This window comes from Aptenodytes forsteri, unplaced genomic scaffold, assembly GCF_000699145.1.
Source record: "Aptenodytes forsteri isolate BGI_AS27 unplaced genomic scaffold, ASM69914v1 Scaffold9, whole genome shotgun sequence".
NCBI classification, from domain to species: Eukaryota; Metazoa; Chordata; class Aves; order Sphenisciformes; family Spheniscidae; genus Aptenodytes; species Aptenodytes forsteri.
Window position 1 is genome coordinate 7,790,166 of NW_008796217.1, and position 22,827 is coordinate 7,812,992.

Here is a 22,827-nt window from a genome sequence, read left to right on the forward strand (position 1 = left end):
GGATGCCCCATCCCCGGAAACATTCAAGGTCAGGTTGGACAGGGCTCTGAGCAACCTGATCTTGTTGAAGATGTCCCTGCCCACGGCAGGGGGGGTTGGACTAGATGACCTTAAAAGGTCCCTTTCCAACCCAAACTATTCTATGATTCTATGAACTCCAGGCATTCAATGCCTCTTCTATATTTGAGACCTCTTGTATTATACATAGAGACTTCTTCAGGTTGGGTTCTTCAGGCTGAAACTGCTGCTTTCCTTTGAGCAGTTGGCTCTTTCCTCACTTTCAATGTTTGTTTTAGCTCATTTAACAGTAAATTTTAAAACATTATTACCATGCTCGTTACTTTGTCCTCCATTTTGTTGGGACCATCCAATTTACATTAGATATTTGTCTTCTGTTTCTAAGTGCCATTTTCTTGTGTTTAAAATCATCTCCACGGCCCTCTGAGTACCACTGTAAAAAATTTTAATGTGCCTTTTGTCTTTCAGATCTCACTGCTGGTTGCGTTCATCAGTGTAAATAATTCTCCGTGGACGGATTACAGTGCGTACAGCTACTTTCAGATTGTCACCATGTGCGACTTGGTTATGATTTTGTTCTTCTACATTATCCACATTTTCAGAGTCTACAGGATTCTCACTTGTGTTAGCTGGCCACTTGCGGTAAGTCTGGGTTGCTTGCCTCTTTTGTGGGTTGATGTCTTGATTACTTAGTTCATTTTCTTGTGCTATCACACAATGATAGGCTGTCTTCCACGTACTTCTTTTTTGCCTTGTATACAAATCCTTTTGTTGCTTTTGTTATTAGTATTCAGTTCAGCAGATGCTGTAATTGTAAGGTTTTTTGAGCTGATTTGGATCTGATCCCGCCCTCGTTTACACAGATATAAATCCAGGTTTACTCCAGGGAAGGCAATAGTGTTATTCTGAGACAATTGAAAAGAAGCTACGGATTATCAAGCTTCAGCAGATGGGTCCTAGCTCAGGTCATTTATAGCAGCTAAGGGATTGCTAGAGTGCCAGATCATAGCATTAGAATTCATGTAGTACATCCTGTCCCAAAATAAAGTCTACTAGTGCTATTTAAGTTAAATGTGTCTCTTTTTGGAATGGTTTTAGGTAACTTAAACAATAGCAAGAAAGCAGCCTCAGCCTGATTGCCATAGCCTAGCCATTCCTGGGATATCCTGCAGGATGTTCCTGCCTCATTCCCACATTTCCCCTGCACATCCATCTCTCATGGAGAACTAACGAGCAGCACAGAAAATGCGAGACCTGAACTTCCTCAGTAGCTTTGGGTCAGGTCAGCTAACAGAAGGGTCCTGCGTCCTAGTGTGGGGTGACGGATTTTAATAACCTCTTAGAACATGTCTCCCTTATGCATGGTGACATGTTAGTTCCACAGAGGAAGGACCAAAGGGATGGGGAAAGCCAACTGGAGAGATATAGAGGGATTTTGAAATCCGAGAATTATTTGGATGGTGTTTAATGGAAGCTATGTAAGTAGTTTACAGATCTAAGATAATGGTTAGTCCATCCATCCACTCCTAACCAGAGAGAAAATTTAAATTTTCTCTTTAGCTGAAGAATATGGTTAGACTTGTGCCCCTTTTTATTTTTTCAAACGCGTACCACCACTAACTGTCTCTAGAAAGTACTTCTTTACCTAGAGATAATACAGATGCAGGGATTGAAATGAGGGATTGAAATAAGCTAATAAATGACAGTTTTGCAAAGCAGCATTTAATGTGGTGTTGGTTATGAGTGTCTGCATAGTTGTGCTTTTCGTGGCTTCTCTCCCGTTTCCAGTCTTGGTTGATGTAAGTTGTTAGTAAGTCCAGCAGTAGATCCACTGCTTACTTTCTAAGATTATCAGAAGTAGGACCATTTGGTTTTCTACTTATGCCATTTGCTGCCATTTATTGCCATTTCATATAGGCTAGAGAAATATGTCCTTAAGGCTTCTTCCTTCCTCCAGAACTGTCTCTTTAAGTAAGGTGCATACTTGATGCCATAAAGATACGTGTTTCACCCTCAGTAATATACCATGTTGAATTGAAAGGATTGCATCCATACCCAGTAAGTAGATCTTATTCCAGTGACATTAGTAGACCTGAAGATTGGCCCTCTCTCCTTTTTTGAACAGAAAATCAGGTATGGTACAAAATCCACTCACAGGGTGGGTTTTTTTCTCTTTTTTTAGCTTTTTTTTTTTTTTTTGTTGACTGGTGTTTTGTCCTCTGGGTTTGAGTAACCTCTGCCAAATTGTTTTCATTCTGAGGCATATCGAAATGCTTTCCTGATAAGTTTCCCTTCTGATGCAGGCTGTGCTTGTCTTTAAAAATCAGGTATGGTACAAAATCCACTCACAGGGTGGGTTTTTTTCTCTTTTTTTAGCTTTTTTTTTTCTTTTTGTTGACTGGTGTTTTGTCCTCTGGGTTTGAGTAACCTCTGCCAAATTGTTTTCATTCTGAGGCATATCGAAATGCTTTCCTGATAAGTTTCCCTTCTGATGCAGGCTGTGCTTGTCTTTACAGGAGTTTCTTCATTATTTAATTGGTACAATTCTGCTTCTCATTGCATCGATTGTAGCAGCATCCAAGAGTTACAATTTGACTGGACTTGTGGCTGGAGCGGTAAGACTGTGTTTATTAGTCTTGACTTTTTTTTTAATTGCAATATATATTAAGTAGGGCATTGGAAATCTATTACTTGTAATTTTATTTTCTTACAGACTTGCCTTGCTTGTGTCTTGGTTGGCTGAGCTACCTTCTAGCTCATTTCAGTGAATGTTCTGTAACACAATGCCAACAAAAATATTTTGTTGTGAAACTCCAGACTCACCACTAAAGTGGATATTTGTCCTGTCAGAGAGTTGAAACCAAAGGTTCCTGCTTTAACTCATAGGAACTAATGAGTTTAGGGGAAGAATCAAGGCAATTCAGTTTTGACACATGGCTGTTGTAGCAGCTAGAAGTTACCTAAAGGATTTCACTCCAGTCTTTGGCTTTTGATGCCTCCTGCTCCTGAACAGAACCCCGTTCAAGATAATTTCTCCCGAGCTAAAACCCACTGGGGTCCTGGGCTGACTTACTGGAAGATACTCTCTGCCTCTGCTGGCTGGAGGGCTTTATAGAGAGAGGCATTCCTTCCGAGCGTGGGCAACAGTATTTTCACAGCAGCAGGACCTGAAATACAGCTCCTCGAGAGTAAAGAATTACTTTCAGAAACTTAGTCCTGATGATGCAAACAGACTAGAAGACTTACCTGACTTGCTTATTCGGCAGGTGGCAGGGAAAGACTTGTTTGAATGGGGCAGTAAAAGAACAGTAATCAGAGGTGTTAGAAAAAGTTTTTTCTTTGTTGCAGAATCCTAGTGAGAAGTCTAGAAGGCGAGACTCCATGCTGCTTTTTCTCCCCCCTTGTATATGACTTTCAGTCTATCTTTCAGTCATTGTTTTGACAAGACATAAGCTGCTATTATACTACGGAAACTTTTATTTTTTTAGTATATTGGGAGAATGAAGTAAGAAATCACTTTTTTGGGTCTGTTAACATCATAAAATATGTAGCTGGATAAACAAGAGTGTCCGTACATTCATGGAATATGTGTCATCTAATGTTCCGTAAGTATTTGTGGTTTGTTTGTTTTCTCATCCAGACTTTCGGGTTCCTAGCTACGATCCTTTGTGTTTTAAGCATATGGTCATCCTACAAGGTTTCGTGCATCACGCAGTCAACAAGTAAGTATCATGCTTAGTAACTGCCAGAATGCTTCCCAAAATGAATATTTATATTTTCTGCCACAGGGCTGTGTCTGCCTGGAAGGATTTATTAACGTCCTGTTCCTTGTTACTCAAAATTGCTCACAAAGCAATAATTCCGTATTTTCTGTCAACACAGATGTATCACAGCTACTGACAGCTGTTAACAACTAACTACAAGAGCAAAATAACTTGCTTCTAGCAAGTAGTGAATGTATCAGTGCTTTCTCTTCTCCCTCCCCCACCCCCTACCAAAAGAAGGTTTCCTGTGTGTTCCTTAATCAAGTAGATGAATTTGTTTGTGCAATGCAAGTGACACTGTCTTCCTTTTCAAAGATGCATCTGTATGACTCCTCCATCTCTGCAAGACGTCTGCCTTACAAAATAGGATACCAAAGAGGATCGTCCACTACTGATGAGAGAGCATGGGTATTTTGTTACTAGCCTGGACAGCCGGTAGCTTTTGAAGATCTCCTTGAATGCCTATGCAAAACAATGTTGTGAACCAAAGGTTTTTTGCTCCCCTCACTTCCCCCCCTCAAAGAAGTTTATAATGGAGAACCTGCTTTTTATGAGCTTTACAGAGAAAGACAACTTCTGCCTCACAAGCTGGGCTGCGGTCATTTCCAGCTATTTGCAATAAGTGCATTTAAAACTCATTTGGAGAGTCGTTTGGTTCTCCGTTCAGAGGGATGGAAAAATTGCTTCTGATTTTCCTCCATCTGTTTACAGAAGGGAAATCCTGCAAAGTCCTACCTGATTCTTAACTTCAAAGGATGATTTGCTTAACGAAGGAACTGTTACAAACTGATTTATGCCTGGATAAGCTGACCCAAGTCTTTGTTACCTCTTTCTATCAGAACTGTGGACTTTTTCTAACATCAGCTCAGCCAGCATCAAAAATTATGAACTGCAACTTGAATACGTCACTGCAAACACTCCCTCCTAGCCCCAACTGTACATGATGAAATCGGGTTTTTTCTCCATGAATTTTTACAGGTTATTAACAATCAAAGATTATTCTTTAAAACTTCCCTCTGCCAAATACAGAAAAATACATACCCAAGAATATGTGTTTAATGTTTTGTGGGACCTTTTCACAAATACAAATACCCATTTTACAAATGAGTAAGACCCATTCTGTAGACAATTTCTGTGCATTTGCTATAAATTATTCTCTTTGGAGTCTAACAGTGTTTATGGAAAGCCCATTGTGAATGGAGCAATGTGCTGCTTTCTGTGTCTTACGTGCGGTTTGTCCCTTCCTCTGCCTCTGCTGGGATCCATGCTTTTGGAGACTCTGCCCAGAGCCTGGACAGGCAGAACAGTTCAGTTTTGTCCAAGCTGGTATTGTCATGAAGTTTTGTGTAACTTCGAGGCTGAGACAATGTCTTCTTGGCACCTTTGTCTTTCTCTCCTTTTGCAGTCCGTCTCTGGTGAGCTGGAAATTATTTGCAGGAAAAAGGGAAGCACAGGCCCGTCTTCCTTGGTGCTTTCCCTTTTCATGTCTAGCTGTGAAGTAGAACTTGTACTTATAAGTTGGTCTCTTCTGTCAGGACAACTGCATGATGGTGCAGCAGGTTTCTGCAAAACGTAGGATTTATACAGTTTACCAGGTCCCATCTGGAGGAAAGAAGCATTTTCTGGCGTGCTATGCATTCTCCTATTTGTCTGAAATTCTGCGCCAATACTGCTGAGTAATTTAATGGTCCTCTCATAAAATTCTTTTTGTGCCTCATAGCAGGTCATCATACATTGCCATTTGTTGCCACCTTATTTTTTTCTCTCATCCTAATATATGTATCTTCACTTTGAATTTTTTTTTTTTTTTTTTACTCTTTGACAAGAGAAATTGGCCAACTGCTAAAGTGTCAAAAATTTTGAGTAAGTAGATGAAAATAACTGAGCAGATAACCTGGAAAGGTAGAAATCCCCCTCCTCGTGGTGCAGTTTCTGTGATTCTTCTTGCTGTTCCTTTTCATAAGTGCCCTATTTACAGCAACATAGAGCAGGAAATACTTTGAAAGCGCAAAAGTCTGCTGTTTGTGGATGAAGATACATATATTCACTCCAAGATAAACTGCTTTGACGCTAACATAGAGGATTATTCAACTAAAACTATGTAAGAGGCAGTTATAATGTTACTAATTTCATATTGACTGTTTTTTATTTCTTTACACCATCCAACTTTGGCCTGCTTTTCTGCCCAATACCTTCAGATGACATATTTTGTTTGGTCAGAAATGGGTCACTTTTTTGTTTTTAATGACCTGAATTGAGCATTCCTCGAAGGCTCTTTGGCGTAAAAGAATAGACATCTTTCTCAGCTAGAAATCCACTGTCAGCAGAGTCAGTGATGGTTCAGGATTCTTTGCCCTGCCAGCACAGGACTGGTCCAAAGGACAGTCCTGTTTGACAAGGGACTTGTTCATTGGGGTTGTTCAGCCTAGAGAAGAGAAGGCTTCAGGGAAACCTTCTCGCAGCCTCTCAGTACTTAAAGGGGGCTTATAAAAAAGATGGCGGCAAACGTTTTAGCAGGGCCTGTTGCAACAGGACAAGGGGGAATGGCTTTAAACTAAAGGGGGGTAGATTTAGACTAGCTAGAAGGAAGAAATGTTTTACCCTGAGGGTGGTGAAACACTGGCACAGGTTGCCCAGAGACGTGGTGGATGCCCCATCCCTGGAAACATTCCAGGTCAGGTTGGACAGGGCTCTGAGCAACCTGATCTAGTTGAAGATGTCCCTGCCCAGGGCAGGGGGGTTGGACTAGATGACCTTTAGAGGTCCCTTCCAACCCAAACTATTCTATGCTTCTATGACTTCATTCTGGGCACTCTGAGTGAAAATACCTGCAGAAGGTGGTATACACACACGTGTATATACACACGCACACACACATATACACATGTATTTTTTTGCAACAGGGGTGCTTGATCACCAGTTCTCCTGCCAAGACTGACTTAACTATAGCTTTTGGAAACTAGCACTCTGACTTTAATTTGGACTGACATGGTAGATATTTAAGGATACAACCTCTTCCGTTCTCCCAGAGGAAAGAGAAGTGCTCTGTTTCTCCTTCACCTCCTGAGGTATCACCTCAGATGATAGATAGTAGGCACCTTCCTACAAGCGTTAACCCCTCTTGGCAATCCTGTGGGAAACCAGTGTTCCGCTGCACACGTGTGAATGCAGCTGAGACCTCAGCGCTGCGGTGGCAGTGGGGAGAACCACCTGCTAAGGATTGGGGCTGGAGCCTGAGCTTGCTCTGAAGAAAAGGCTGTTTCCACGCTCTGCTGGAATCGTGCCCCCTCTCCTGGCACTACACTAGCATCTTTTTTTCAGCCTCCCACATCACTCTGTCACTTGTCACCATGTGGGGAAAAAAAAATTAGGGGGAATTTCATGCAGTCTGACGACCAAAGAATTTCTGAACTATGCTCTGTGATTGCCCAAAGAATATGTTTTGCTACAAGTGCACTTGTTTATACTGGATCAAGAGAAGTAAATTACAAGTTCCCTTTTGGTTTTTGTGCCTATGGACAGGCCTAAGGTATGCCTGCAGCTTTTGCTGTTATGACAGTGCTGGGTCCATAGACCCACCAGATGCTCTTAATGCAGGATGCTTTCAGACTGGAAAACTGACATCTCTGCTGCCAAAGCTTCCTCGCTTCCTGCAAATCCTCCTTGTGAAACATGTCTACCAAGAAAAGCACAGGTTTTACTGGTATCACCAGCTCTACTGGGGGTCTTTGAATGACAGCTCTGTCTGGCAGGGACTTTGGCACCTTTTTAAAAGCACTTTGGCACCTGTTTTAAGTTTCCTTCAGTATCAACCTGGTTCTGAAAGCTCCATCTGTCTGCAACTTTGTCAAATATGGGATTCCAGCTGTTTTAGAAATAAACTATGTTCGCTATTTGGATGATGTAACGGCTTTGAGAATCAGATTGTTGTCTTGCTCATTTTTTTCCTTCCTCTACTTAGAGCAGTGACTTTTTCTCTGGGGAGTGCCAGAATACATCCTGTAACTGGAGGACAAGAGGTAGGAGCCACAGAAAAAACTGTTCCCCTGCCATTGTGTTTGGATGTGCTGGTCTCTGACTATCCCACCCAAAAGCTGTCCGTCCTCTTCAGCTCCAGGGTGAGTGTAGTATATCCTTTGAGCCAACACAGGTAGAGTTTGGGGTTCAGTTTTACTGAAAATTAAAATGTAAATGTTGGTAGAAGAAAAAGGTAGTACAAACTGTTTCATACTGCAAAAAAAAACCCCCTGATGTTTGAGCTCTGGGGGCTTGAGATAAGTTAGAGAGTGAATAGTGCTTTTCTCAGGTAGAAACTGGGAAGATGAGAAGGGGAAACGAAACTTTTAAAAAGGGGAAGGGTGGCTTTGAAAAGCCTGAGGACCACAGTGCTGGATGAAGACACTGGAGGTTACGTGACAGCTTGCACGCTTTTTCTGTTGCTCTGAAATGGTTGTGTTTTGCATTGTGTGAACTACAAAGGAATGGTTTCTTTACTCCTAAAAGGCTTTGGGAACAAATCACTATGTGGGCTATAGAGGAGATAGCAGGACACTAGGATAACGATAACTTTTAATGAAGGTGGGGAAGGGGGGGGGGGGAGGGGGGGGGGGGGGGGGTGTTGAGGTGATGCTCCAGGGAAGAGGACTAGGAGCTTATTAGGACAAAAAGGAGCAGGAGACAAGGAAGGGCAGGTGCAAACATTAGTAGAAAGCTTATGAGAGGAGGAACTAATGTGAGCACATTATGCACTAATAGAAACGCTGGCAGGTATCAACAGTTTCTGGCTGTGTCAGTACTTAAAGGGCAGACCTGCCTGGAGTGATAGAAAAGTCTCTTTTCTGCTTGCCTGCTATGTACACTTCATACCCTGTGTCTGGGATTTGCACGTTCTGCTCAAGCTGCGGGAGGACACACTAAACCTGACCCAGAGGCTGCGGAACATGGCATCAAGTTGCCACATGTTCTGCCCTGTTTAACTTTAAATTGTTCTTAGAGACAGCATGGAGCAAAATACTGCTGCTAAGCGTGAGAGGCTATGTCCTGGCCAGTGGCCTTGGCCATCCTTCTGGCTAGGGGCAAAAGTACAGACCCGCTTTTAGACTGTCACCTGAAAGCCAAGGAAAGCTGGAGTTACGTATTGCAGGGCCCTACTGATGAGCTTGACACTGGGCTGGCGTCCAGGAGGTGCTGCTGGTTGTGTGAGATGGGGAGAAGCAGGCACGAGAGAAAGGGTCTGTGGGAGGCCCAAGTCCTGTTCTTTCTGCCTGTGGAGATTTACACCCAGGTGGCAGGAGAGAGCCCTCACCATAAAGCTCTAGGGTATTCTTAAGCAACCCTCCTGTTTAGGCCATTTCAGTTTTCAGACTGGAGTGCAGGTGCAGGCGCCGTGCCCTTGGCTTATCTTTCACTCCTCTGCAGATGCACAGAGCTGCACACTTGCGAAGCCATCCTGTGGGGAACAGGCAGCTCTTAGTTCCGATCCCTGGTCCCAGGGCTTGTTTAACTCCGCTACATGGAAGGAGGTCGGAAAGTCGCACTGGTGCTTGTCATCTTCCTCTCCTGGAGAAGGATGATTACTTTTTTCCAGCACAAAGGCAGCTGGAAAACAGGAAAAGCACTAAGTGCTGTTGGCTGCTCCTTCCTATGCTTGTTGCTTCTAGAGGTCACTGATTACCCACAGCTGGCTACTCCAGAGTTTGTTTCTATTCTGCCTGTCCCTGAGCCCAGAGTCCTTCAGCCTCGGCTAGTCCCCTGGGTCAGCACTCTGGTTTCTCACGGCCAGTATGGTAAGTCTGTGCCATTGTTTGTTTATTACTAGGGACTGACCAGTGTGCAGTGGGTTCCCACCATCCAGCAGCTTGCGTCCAAAAAAAAAACCAAACCCATAAAAACCCCATATTGATGAACAACCAATGAAGTAGCTTTATCCTCTTATTATCTCATATCTGGACTGGTTTACTGGGTTAATGACTTGCCAATTTATTAAGTCTCAAACAAGCTCTCATCACCTGCCCAGACCAGCCCCTCTGCCTTGGGGCAGTTGGCAGAAAAAAAATCTGTCTGTTTTTTGCCCTCTGCCAAACTTCTGTCAGAGCTGCTCTGACAGTGAAATTGAAGCTGTCTGGCCATGCCCAGAAGCAGCACTGCAGGCAGGTAGGAAGCTGGGGGGGGGGGGGGAGAAAAAAGAGTTGTAGCACTACAGGAGTTTCCTGCCTCAAGGGTGAGGTGGCTGCCAAGACAAGCTTTCAGTTTTACATGGAGGCAGGATTTAGATACCGAACTCTCTGGCATTATTCTGGCTTAGTGCTGTGAAAGCTTGGCTTTGAGTAGCCAGAGGCGTGATATTGTGGCTGCCTGTCATGTGCTGGGGCGGGGACAGCAGTATGATAGGGAGGGTTCATAACAAGGAGGCTGAGAGGGACCTTGCCTTTTGGGGTGGTGGTGGTGGGGAATAAGGAGGGCAAAGCTAGAAAAGAAAGTGCAGATGAAGAAGCTAAAATCAAGGGGCCACTGCAGAGTGGCAGTGCTACCTGGCATTTCCTGAGCGAGCCGCTCAGAACAGTGCTGTTACTCGGGTTAATGTTTTCATATCGCTTCCTGAACGTGGTATGACCTCCAGCAGCACCTGTTTTTTGCATATTGCTGAACTACAGCTTTACAGAAAGGCGCATAAGATGATAAATATTTTCAAAAGCAGTTTTGTCACTGGGTGCTAACCGGCTCTCAGGCAAGACTTGCGTTTGAGCAGAGTAAGTCCTTCAGAGCACTAGCCAGCCATGAAGGCCAGAGCTTTTGAAGCAGAAGAAAGGATTAGGACATAGATGACTTCAATGAAAACGCATTTTTGTGGGTCCTGGCTTGAACCGAGTTAAATTCAAAATGCCCAAGATGTAGATTTCATATGTTGCTCTTTAGATGTTTACAGACCTAGAATAACAGCAATGCACAAAGCAACCACTTGAAAGGAATAAACTGCAACCTAAAGCATTAGCAGAAGAGCAGCAGTCCTGCCCTCCTCACCGTGACAGGAAATTCGCCCAGCAGTGTGAAGTAACACAGGAAGGCGCAGGTGTCCCGGTGCCAGCACTCGCTGCTACAAAGCCCTCAGGTTACTCTGCCTGGCCCTAAAATGATTTCAGCCCCGCCTGGAGCACAGAGGCACTGCCACGTATGTCACCTTCAGAGCCCCTCTCGCCTGTGACTCCAGAGGGGTGTGCCCACAGGCTGGGACCGTGCAAAGGTAGACGGGCAGCTGTGCGGCAAACCAAGCACCTGGGGAAAAGAGGGAATAGCACAGAAGAAAAGGAGCAAACTGAGTGCTCTGTGCTTTGCATGTGTGGATATGTGTAGGAAAAAAGTAATGTGTGGTGATGAGGGAAACACCTGCATGTTTCTGTGGCTGATGAAGGGGCTACCAGAAAGACAACAAGAATATGTCAGTTTCTGAAGTGGAGCCAATGTGTGTGTGTGTATGATGTGGTAGGCCCAGCCTCCCTGCAGGGGTGAATACCCCCAAGCCACTACCATAGAGTCATTGCTAAATTAAGTATGTCTGAACCACTTGCTCTTTCCTTGCATGTTTGCACTTGTGCAGGAAGAGCAACAGCAGAAATTCCTCCACATAGGAGGAATTGTGGCAAGACTCTAGAAACCTTGGGGGAAAAAAACCCACAGGTGTAGACTTAGAGGCACCTAACCATTAGGCATACAAGGACAGAGTAGGAAATTAGAGACACCACTCATCCTGCACCTCTTTTTACAGCCCAAAGAGAGTTAATACCATTCTCCCAGGGAAAAGCACAGTGTGTCTTGGAGGCTATTTGCATGGAACTAGCCTTAGCACCCAGCCAGTCTCCCTTGCGTATTCCACGAAGAAAGAGAAGGGCAAGAGTGAATCACAGCAACAGTGACTCGGAGTGCAGGAGTTAGTTAGTTACCCTTCCTCTCAGATTCACCTAGATGGAGTGCAGGAGCTAGTTACCCTTCCTCTCAGATTCACCTAGACATGCCTCTTCCTCCATCAGCCTACCGGGGGAGCTTGGCCTCCCAGCTGGGACATCTCAGGGTTGGGCTGAGGAGATACCCCTTTTACTTTCCCATGTGGAGCTGGGGCAATACCCACCTCTTAATTCCAGGACTTGCATGTCAGCATGCACTTACTTAACAGAGCTAATGCGATAGCTGGGTGGATGGGAAGAGACCAGGCTAGGGGTTGTGTATCCCCTCAAAGCTTGTAGCTAGCCAAAAGCATCCATTTGCAGCTTCCTTTTATTACATCTGCTGGCCAGCTGTGATGGTAGGGTATGATTTCCCCCCTCCCCCAGTAGAGCCCTGCCAGCGCACACAATTACACTCACGCAACTTTCTGTTATTGAGATTATTGGGGGCTTTTATGAGGTGGACTGGTGCTGGTGGCTTTGTATCACCACGAGTACGAATCACAGCTCCGCTGGTATAATAGCTCCTTTTAAATCAGAAGTGCTTTGTCCATCTAGCAGAGTCTACTGTTATTTCTACATCTGTAAATCACTCTTAACATAAAACTTAATGATCTGCATCCCCCTTTTTCATGAACCCCAGCCAAACAAGAGCACAATGCTGCAGCTGTAGCTATTAAGCTATGGTGGCAGCAAAGCACTCCATTAATACCTCATGCTCAGCAGTTTGTGATGCATGAGAGCTGAATAATTATGCCCTTGTTACCCTCAAATGAGAAGCACAATTGCCAGAAACAAGCGTTTACAATTAAAAAACTGTATCAAGTCAAGGACAACATTTGTTCATTCATAAAACAAGCCTTTCTGAGCAAGAGAACTATGAGGCAGAAAACAGGCAGGCTTACGTTAACGGGACAGTTGTTTCTAGAGCTGTATCGTACCCCCTCAGATAGATAGACCTCCATAGCCACTTTATCCCAGCTGTTTTGAGAAACTAGCAGGCAGAGCTTTAGCCAAAGCTCTTGTTGCTATGAATTGCACTGCTAGGGAGGTTTAGTTTAGATTTGAGGGACAGGAATGGGAAGCAGGGCTTTAACAATGTGAGTATCAATAACCAGTGATGTGCAGACAGGCATAGGAGAGTGAAAATGGGTGTTGTGTTAACCATAAAAATAGAAGTGGTGAGAGTCTGTCCTCCCTTCTGAGGATGCCTTGTTGCTCACACCAGGGTAGCAGCTCCACATCTTTGGTTAGTGGTGTGCAGAGACCACAGAACAACGAAGTAACTGTTCCTTCCTTACCTACAGCTCAACACGAACAGGGATTTCGGCATCATGTCCACACTGATATTTTTGGAAGAGTGACAGCTGGTGCAAAGGAAGTAGTTAGAAGGAGGGCTGTAGCACAGACAGACTTGCATTATTTTGAGCAACATTCCACCATTCTCTCAGCAAGCGTAGGGCATGTGGTAATAAAAAACTTGTCATGCTTTTGTCTTACAATATTACGCTTTCAGTAAGTCCAAGTGAGGACTAAAAAGAGAGTTGAAAGCGTAATATTGTAAGTCCAAGTGAGGACTAAAAAGAGAGTTCTGAAGTACACCCCAAACTTAGCACTGCAGACTACTACATGCTTTCATGCAGCACATCTAGCAACAGATACCTGACTGGGTATTTGCTGTCCTCATCTGGCTGCACATGAGTCATGCTACAGAAGAATGTGCTGCTTATGCTGTCGCCTCCTTGTGAAGCCCTCACGCTCACCTCAGGACTTGCCAACTTCAAAACAGCCAAGTCTGTTTTATTTTCCCCGTCCTGTTCTAATATTCAGCCAAGAGATAATAGGTGACAAGAAACAAAGTGAGTGATCAGGATACGCGGGCTGGTCAAAGCAAGTTTTGCTGGGGTGCCTGGAGAGGACCGGAATTGCCAGAAGCCCTGTCTGGCATGCATGACAGCTATGTTTGCCAACATTTCTGTTTGTGGACCCTGATTTTTTTCCAGCGTGCATAATTTGCATTTTTGGATAATAAGCTTCTCTCATTTAACTTCCCGAGAGTCCAGGAAATGCTCAGGTACTCCCCATTCCTTTGTTCTCCCACCCATGATCCACAGAGCTTTCATTGAAAACCACAGCATAGTACAGACCACAAAAATCTTCACAGCTGCCATACAGTGTTACAGATGCAGATGTAGTCATGCGGCTGAGGCTTGACTTTGTAATTAAAAGGAATTTTTAAAAACATCTCTTGACAGGTTACAAAACAAAAGGAATAAAAGAAACCCTTTCAAACTGCTTAGGTAAGGAGAATTTTTAAAAACATCTCTTGGCAGGTTACAAAACAAAAGGAATAAAAGTAAAACCCTTTCAAACTGCTTAGGTAAAGGATCTCCTTGAGACAATGTTGATCTGATTATATTATCAAAAAACCTTCAGGCTACATTTTGAGAAATAAGCAAATGATTTGAAACAGTATCACTAAAATGCAGTGTTCAATTTAGAGCCACACTGACAAAAGAAGAGGACAAGAGGGCTTCAACTCCACTGAAAATACAGGTGGGAAGATGGCAAAGTCCTCCAGACCAAATCATTTCAATCACAGGACCACTTTGCCCTCTTGTGGGCAAGCTTCTCTCCTGCAGCTTCTCGGCAGATTCCTGTGCAGACAACTGCACTGTGCAGGCGGCACGAACAGAATTTAAAAAACGTTGCTGGCCTTCCTTGTGCTTCCTTCAGCAGGCAAAGAATAGCTATTCTGAATCCAAAGAGAAGTCAAACCCCAAACCCGGCCAAGTAGCTAACCTGGCTTGGTTCCTGCATGACAGCACGAAGGAGGCTGTGTGATAAAGCAGGTGGCTGGTCGTGCTCCTCGCTGTCAGGAGAAAGCCCACCCAAAAAAGCAAGGAGACACGTACGTGCCTTGAACAACGGATGCACAGGCAGCAGCGACCAGGTGGTGCCTGCGCACTCACAAAGGAAAGCCGCAGCCTGCCAGCCTATATTCTGCCCTGCTGCGCTATTCTGAGAATTTACAGTAAACTAACTTGGATTACGCTCCTGAGAAAGGAGTCGTCATGATTCTGGCAGTAACACGACTTAAACTGTGTGGTCATGCTCCAAATTATTAAATCTTTATTAATCTTTCTTAGGACTTCTGAGTTATTTTCTCATGCTGTGTAAATCCACCACTGACGTACCCTTTTAATACAATATTTTGCCTCGATTGTTTTCTTGCATCTGGTTTTCAAATGTAATTAAAAGCATTAGAGACCTTTTTCCCTTATGAATCCTTATGGTTACACTCATCTCTGGCAACTTCATCAAAGAGACAATTTCACCTTTAATGTTACGATATAAAGGAAAATATACTGTGGCATTCCAATTTCAGTGCCGACAATGAAGAAGGTGCCATTCTCCTCCTGTTTACAAGATGGCCACCAGGTAATAAAGCAATCTGTAGGATTCTGAAACAAAAAAGCCACCCTGCCAGAAAGCACGCAGGTTTATTTCCTTTTCCTCACCCCCTACCACTGACAAGCAGACAAACATTTTTAAAGGATCCAGCGGCTCCCCCTCAACCAAATAACTGTCACCTGCATTTTTCTACACCAGAAGAAATCATTTGCTCTTAACACCTTTTGCTAGTTCATGCTCCTTTCTTTAACAAGTCTGCCACTTTATTTTTTTCAGCTCCAAGTAATCAAGATGATAGGAAAGCAGCACTTGAATTATGCTTGTCACAGTAACCTGTAGACGACGGTAGGCATAAAGGCAATTACTGCAGACTAGTTTGGTTGGACCCTGTGCCAAGAGGCAATACTGACCTTGTCGGACCTTTCCTCCTGGAAACTTTCGGTGAGAATATCCAGCTTTGCAAGTTGGACCCTCTTCCCCAGTAACAGGCAAACACAATGCAAGCTCTTTCCTCCAAACCAGGAACAAGGAATGACGTTATTTCCTATGGTTGGCTCTGGGAGAACTACACAGCAACACCAAATCATAGCAGCAGAAATGAGAAACACGTTATTTACTAATATTTTATTTTAAAAATTATTACAAAATATTTTAGAAAGTTCTTAAGACCAAAAAAGCATAATACATTAAAATAGACCACTGGTTTAGAATGGAAAAAATATTTAAGCATTTCAAAATTATTTAAATGGAAATTCAAGGCAACACTGGCAACAAAACTGTATAAAATTTTTATTTTATATATATAAACCCACTGTATTACCATCCTGATTTAATAATTATTAAAAGTCACTTAAATTCTCAAAGGTATTAAAAGTGATAGATAGTTCTGAACAGCATAAAATTTAGTATCTAGAGAACTGCTTATGTTTACAGCAATAGACTAAAACAAAGATGAATTTCCATCTTAAAGGCACTACCAGCATCTTGCTTCGTTACAATTTTATGTAACCTTTCAAAAATTTCAGAAAGTATTTCTTTCCCTTCAGTGTAGAAAGCTTGGTATTTTTATTGCACAAATTTGAATGAGGATCACCATGATGGCCATTATGCAAAAACATCTTGTGCAGAGCTCAGAATTCTGCGAGATGATAGCTCACTGCTTTTTCAAGTTGGAGGGTGCACACGGAGAACTCAATGCTAACAGACCACAAGCCTTCCCTGCTATTTTTAAGCACAGAGTGCAAGCAGTAAGGTACAATTCCTTCACATATTTAGAACCCAAAGGGTACTGGTAGCATTGTGATTTTAATGTGGGCTAATCGTCGAACACAAAAATTAACATTCACAACCTACACAATGCACATGCAGATTTTCGGAGCAGAAACTCACAGTCCAGCCACTTAACAAGTCCTCACATGTCCTGGAGAATCCTCTGCACTGATTCTCAAGGCACTGTAAACAAAGCCTGAAGGTGGGTGCAGAGCCTTTAAATACTTTTGGACGAGCTCAGCTGGAAAAAGACGAAAGCTTTTAATGTGTCTGAGCAGGCTGGCAACACCACTGCCAAGCACCGTGGCGAAGAAGGGAGAAGACAATCCCCAGGTAGACATACTGGGCCAGTTGCTTCTTTCCACAGGTTTTACTACCAGTTAAGATTGTAGAGAGATGGTTACTTTGCAAACAGAAGAAGAAATTTAAGACAGTTGCTTGTAACAGCACTTCTGCCAGAGCTGCCAACACTCTCCTGAACAGTCCCTAATCCACTGAAGTCAAAATCAGCCACCTTAATGTAAGCAATTTAAATAGCTGGTTTAAATAAAGTAGGCTGATTTCATCAGAAGCAGGCTGGGAAACAAGCAGACCACTTTGCTGACAGAGAGCGGGAGGGGTAAGAGACATCCACCCACATGCGCAGAGCTCCTGCAAAACCAGATGTTTAATCCAGCTCCAACACCATTCTCTGGGATCAGTCTAATTAAAAGACAGACACTCAAAGCCTGGATCTGACACCAGAAGCATCAAATGGGGCACGTCAAGACTGCAGGAGACCAGTCTGCTCAGCCATTACCCTCTGTGAGGGCAGAGGAGCTAGGAGGGACACGCACCTGCCCCTTTATCATAGGAAGCTGATAAAGCAGTTAAGGAAACGACCCCGCAGAAGCAGAGGACAGCATACACACTACTAAACCTGCTTCTCAACTATTTTAAAACAGAACAAAAAGAACACTTCATACTTATAAGCCTAGGATTAATAGTACCACCATGCAGAAACTGCTTTGTTAGCCAACAACTGGTTTGGAAGCAACAATTTAGCAATTGCCTTAAACCTATAACCAATATGCGACTTGTCTGCTCGTAGTATTTAACTACTGTGTGACAGATTCATGCCAGCTAAACAGCGTCTGGAACGGAGCAGTATGCATTGCTGTAAAGAATAGCAGGACTCTTCCTATTAGTAAGCTCCTGTGACATATGGGAAAACAACTAACCAGTTTCCCCGAAGACTATTGTTTGTTGTTTTCATTAGCTGACGGCAACGCTTGCATCCCTTTCAGTCAGAGATGGAATCTGATCCTCAAATCTATACGTGGATCAGTCAGCTGGTGAGAGAATGGGTATAAACTACCTACTTGGAGCAGCTAAATGAAAACGAAAAAACATGCCAAAACCCCCTCACTCTAACAACCCAAACCAGGCCAGGGATGCCAGCACGTATGTAGTAGGAGAATCCATCAAACCACTCTGCAAAGGCTGGCAGTATTTGTTTCAAAAGGCCTAATAGTCAGATCATGGGAGTTAGATCTCAGTCAGAGCCACCTTCTTCTGACACCAACTCCTTGTGGCACTTTTTCATAACAATAACTTGCTCAGTATTTCAGTTTCTCTGTGAAGTATCAGCAGTAGGTATCATAGATAGGGAGGCCAAGGCAGAGAGATGACTTTACAGATCCTTTTCAGTACCAGTATATCCAATTCAGGAATGGACACCAATAACAAAGCACTGAGGTGGGGAAAAGTCTATAGAAAAAGCAACCAAAACCCAGAACTCTCTTCATATATTTTCAAGCTGAGAAAAATTACAAGAAAAATTATCTCAAGATAAAAGTTCCATCATGGTGCTGCATTGCTTAATAAATATCAGCAGCACAGTGTTACTCTTACACTATATTTACAGCTTTTAATTATAGATCAAGATTTATAGACTACAGACATTTTGATGTGAAAACAAATTCAGTAGAATCCTGGGCAATTAAAAAAAAAAAAAAAAATCAAAAAACTCCCTTAGAATGTTAATCATAGATATGGACACAATCCCCCAAGTAAGACACTGCAAATCATAGCAGAGAGATTTCTCATTAAGGCAAGTTTCTTATCACCAGTAACACTGCTTGTAAACAAAACATCTCTAATCTACCCAGTTTTCAGAGACAGCTACAGCAAGCTCTGTACACCTAGTCTGAGATCAGGTTTTAGTGCAAATGGACACTAATAAATACAAGGCAAAAAAGACAGTCCAAAGAGCATTTCTTCAGAAAGCAGGAAATTCTACGAAAGAAAGTATGTATTTTATGCATGGCTCTGAAACCAAGTGACAGCTTAAACTTGATGCTTCACACCACCTGTCAAAATCTTACATCCTCCAAGCAAAGTGTAGTGTTAGGCTTAAGTCTCAGAGCTTAGAGAGAGAACATCACAAACTCACATTCATCAGAAAGTGGCAGCACTGGAAAAAAAACCTTTGACCTTCTACAGTGCTCTGTCTTACAACAGCTTCCTCATCCTTTTCCAAATGCAGCTTGCTCAGCCAGTTTCTGGAGGGCTTAGTCTCAATGCTGCCACAACAGGTTACAGGACTAGAAATTTGTCAGACTAGGGTATTGACGAAACGGAGTTAACACCTGGAAGACATGGCAAATGTCACGAGCACTCAAACAAGAATTGTTTTTGCATAATCAGCTTTTTCTCATTTGCTTTGGTATTTTGGAACATCTCTGGGCTCACAGCAATTTGCCCTACTTTTGAAGGCTTTCCTCTTCAGTGAGGTCTAGCAGTCTTGCTTCTACCTCAGACATCTGAAAAACGCCTTTTCACCACTTCACTTCTTTTACAGCCATCAACATCTAGTCCGATATATCTGTCACTTGTCTGATACGTGTTGCATCAGTAGTGTTTCTTGCAGTCCTACAGCCTGTCGCTTTTAAGACAAATCAAGGGTACAAGTGCTTATCTACCCGTTTACCAACTGACCTAGTCAGTAGCAAGAAGTGTCAAGCTAGTGCCGTATTTATAAACAAAGAAAACGACGGGGTCCATAACCATTCTGGCAAAACTTACCATTAACTATGCATAAACAAGCTGCATATGGTTATTAATCTTGTGAGTAATATTCACCAGGATAGTACCAATGTGCTGTAATGTTTTTTCCCATTGATGTTCAGATTGTTACTTTTTGGGTTACTTTGTGAAAATATTTATTCTTCCATCTTTTTTCCTCTCACAGCTGGCTTTTCAAGGTTCTTCCTGCAACTTTTATAGCTTTTGAAATAATCTGAAAGAAGATTCTGGCATAGAAGTCCAAACCTTGACAATCATGGGGTGCAAAACTGTCTCCTTAATTTACCATTACATTATCCTCCCCATAAAACCCCTACGCTTGCTATGCCATTAAACTGATCTCCACAGACAGAACTGAGACATATGAAGAATAAAAACAAAACAAAAACCCTTATGTAAGGATAAGCATTTCTGTAAGGCTCCAATTAGGTATCCCTTTTACATTCACAGTTTGACCAGTAAGTACAAAAATGAATTCTGCTGTACTAATTTATAATGCATAACAGAAGTATCTGAACCATTTATACAGAAAATATCTTTAGGGTATAGCTCAGAATTTATGCATCACACATTGACCTTTATCAGTCACCGCTGTCAAAATCAAATCAGCACGCTGTTGTCCTTAAGTTATTCTATTTAGACACAAGTTTTTTTAGCGTATGTCACCTGGACAGATGGCAGGACTAGCTATTAAGCAGGACCAGTTACCTTAGAACATGATGCTAAAGATGCCATTACTTGATCTAAGGATCTATAAAAATTTGTGATGAGTAATGCGTACAAAATTGATTAGAAGGAAGAGACAGAAGAAGTTGTTACCTACAGTGCAAAGTTCATTTTAGTTCATTTTAGTTTGCTCCATTAAGCAAAAAAAAAAAGAAATAATTCCAGAAAGTTAGCTTTGTTTATTCAGTGGCTGATTTTCCGTGGCACTCTGAGTGTTGCTAGGATTTTCAGAGCGTACGTCGACATTTTGTTTCTGACTGTGAAAACGCTGTATAATACTTTCAGCTAAAAATGCACTACTTGCAAGAAATCCAAACACCTGTGAAAGTGAAAAAAATATATGATTTTTAAAATGTACAAACATCAAACAATGTCAGAATCTTGTTAGAGAGATTTGCTGGACTATTTACATACGTTAATAACACTTATATATAAAGTTTCCAGTCCTCCTTAAATCGGTGGTTCCACTTAAATTAGAAACAGATCAGAAATCATAGTTCTAGCACATTTAATGTAAAAGTTTTTACAGTTCTCATTCTCTTAATCAATCGTGAACCGTACAGTATGTTCTAAACAGCCCTTAATAGTAAAAGTATATTCATTTTATTGCAAAAATTAGTTATTAAAGAAGCATGGCATTGGCGGTATAGCAGAATATTTATCCAAGAGATGGCTGCTGATTAAAGGGACTAAGTGAGGAAGAGTAACACATGGAAGGTGGAGGGAGACAAGATCTGCAGCGCCTAAGCAAGTCCTTACTGGGTTAGCAAAGGGGGATGAAGTGACATTTTGTTAATGACATTTCATTATTAGTCATGGCAAGATAGTGATAAAGGGGAAGGTTGTTTTTAGCAGCTTCTCTCAAACAAGGAAACACACACATGCATTATTCTAACTTTTACCTGAATTGTACACAACTGGTTTGGCCCCAAGCAATTTGACACTAGTAAGTCTTAAATCACAATAGTTGGGGGTTTTTTCCAGCTCCAGAAAAAAAAACCCTGAAAGACTTTATACTCAAACCATTAGGTTTGAATATATCAACATCACAGAAGATGACTATACAAAAACGTGTATCTCTAATAGCTCGTGCTGCCTGCGGAACAGAATTATTTTGCTTTCTTTTCTAACTCATCTTTTCTCATTCAAGAATAAAATCAAAATTTGATCTTTTAAACTCACATATTCACAATTCCAAGGTTATTCAAAAGAAGTGCCAAGTGAGTGAGGAATTGCGACATCCACAGCATCCCAAAGCCTCTTCAGGGCCTTGCCCTGAGCCTCTTCAGTGTTCCCCGGGAGATGCATGCCCTGTTGCTCTTCTAACTATTTCTGTCACTGAGGAAACTGCTGCTCTCACTGCAGCCTTTGCAAGTCAGCATTCTCCACATATGCTTTATAACGCCTGGCAAAAGACATGGTTTCTTGCTGACTTTGTGAGGGGGTGGCACTATGAAAGGACAATTGAGGAAAAAAGTAGGCATTTCAGAGAGAGGGTATGAGAGAACTGGGGAAGCTGTGCGAGAGGGCAACGTCACAACAGTAACAGATGACAGGGAATAACACAGGGCCAAGGCAGTGAAGTCTGAGGAACCCAGAAGCAAGCTGCAAATGCTGGGGAGCTGTAAGTGCATGCAGAGCTTTCGAGCAATCCTGAGGAATGCCTGCTCTTTGGATTTCCTACGGTAAGTTTCTGGAAGGTCTGAAATAGCTAATTCCTCCTGAAGCATCACAATGCACCGAATTCTGTTCCCTGCCCAGTTTCTTCCCTGCAAATTGAGTGAGGTTTATAGGGCAGAGAAATTAACATACAAGATAAATACAAAGTAAATTATGCAATTTTAAGACTTACACATGCAGCTTTTTCAACAGCAGACCCAGAGCTGGTCACAGCAAGCACTATTGATGCTAACAGAAAACAGAAACTTATGACTAGCATGGCCCCCAAATTCTGCAAATACAAAAAAATTAATGTTACAGAATTGTAGATATACTACCTGAAAAAGAACAAGCATCATAACAGCAGCTGAGTTAATCTGCCAGTGAATTTATGCTTTGAAACTTTGATGCTAATGGGAGCTTCAGAAAATATATTTTACAGCTATATTCCAAACAATATTCAACATTACCAACTATTTTAAAAAGTCTGCATTACATACTCCCCTGTTTTTGTCTTCTTTAAGTATTTCATTCATTTCATCTAACTTCTTTCACAATCAAATTCAGGCTCAGGTCAACCATGCTAGCATTATTCCCTGTGTAAAACATCTAGGAAACCAGAAACCTGTAAATGAACGTGCTCATTCAAATCTCTTACTACACTCCCTTATCTGTACCTTCACGTAAAAAAACCTACTGTTTGCTCCGAAGACAAATAGGAAGGGATGCTCATAAGACACTATAATATTCTTACTGACTTTACAGAGCAACTTTGTGCCACTTCTGGATCTTCCGAAATATAAAAGCATGAACTGTAACAAGTATGATTATTACCAAAAAGGAGGTAGGCTACACCCAGTAGGAAAACAGGGTAAACAGGCAAGTTACAAGTATCATGCTGGCAGTAAACTGTGTTCCGTATATGTACTTACATGCGATAACTACACAGTAGTATTAGCCTGCGTGAAAGACTT

The 22,827-nt window shown here is 42.4% G+C and overlaps 1 protein-coding gene and 1 long non-coding RNA gene across 2 annotated transcripts in view; one reads left to right on the forward strand and one right to left on the reverse strand.

The window, feature by feature from the left end:
* CMTM7 (CKLF like MARVEL transmembrane domain containing 7) overlaps window positions 1–5,597 on the forward strand; it is a 15,176-nt gene extending 9,579 nt beyond the window's left edge. Inside the window, 4 exon segments of the mRNA XM_019474471.1 lie at window positions 487–660; window positions 2,535–2,633; window positions 3,659–3,740; window positions 4,098–5,597. Coding sequence (XP_019330016.1) covers window positions 487–660; window positions 2,535–2,633; window positions 3,659–3,740; window positions 4,098–4,111 — 369 coding nt within the window. The 3' untranslated portion in view covers window positions 4,112–5,597.
* A 10,308-nt stretch (window positions 5,598–15,905) lies between these two features.
* Window positions 15,906–22,139, reverse strand: LOC109279734. Its single transcript, XR_002086320.1, has 2 exons — window positions 22,047–22,139; window positions 15,906–20,513 (listed from the first exon to the last, which is right to left on the reverse strand). It is a non-coding gene; the product is annotated as an uncharacterized LOC109279734 (long non-coding RNA).
* Between the last annotated feature and the right edge of the window lie 688 nt (window positions 22,140–22,827).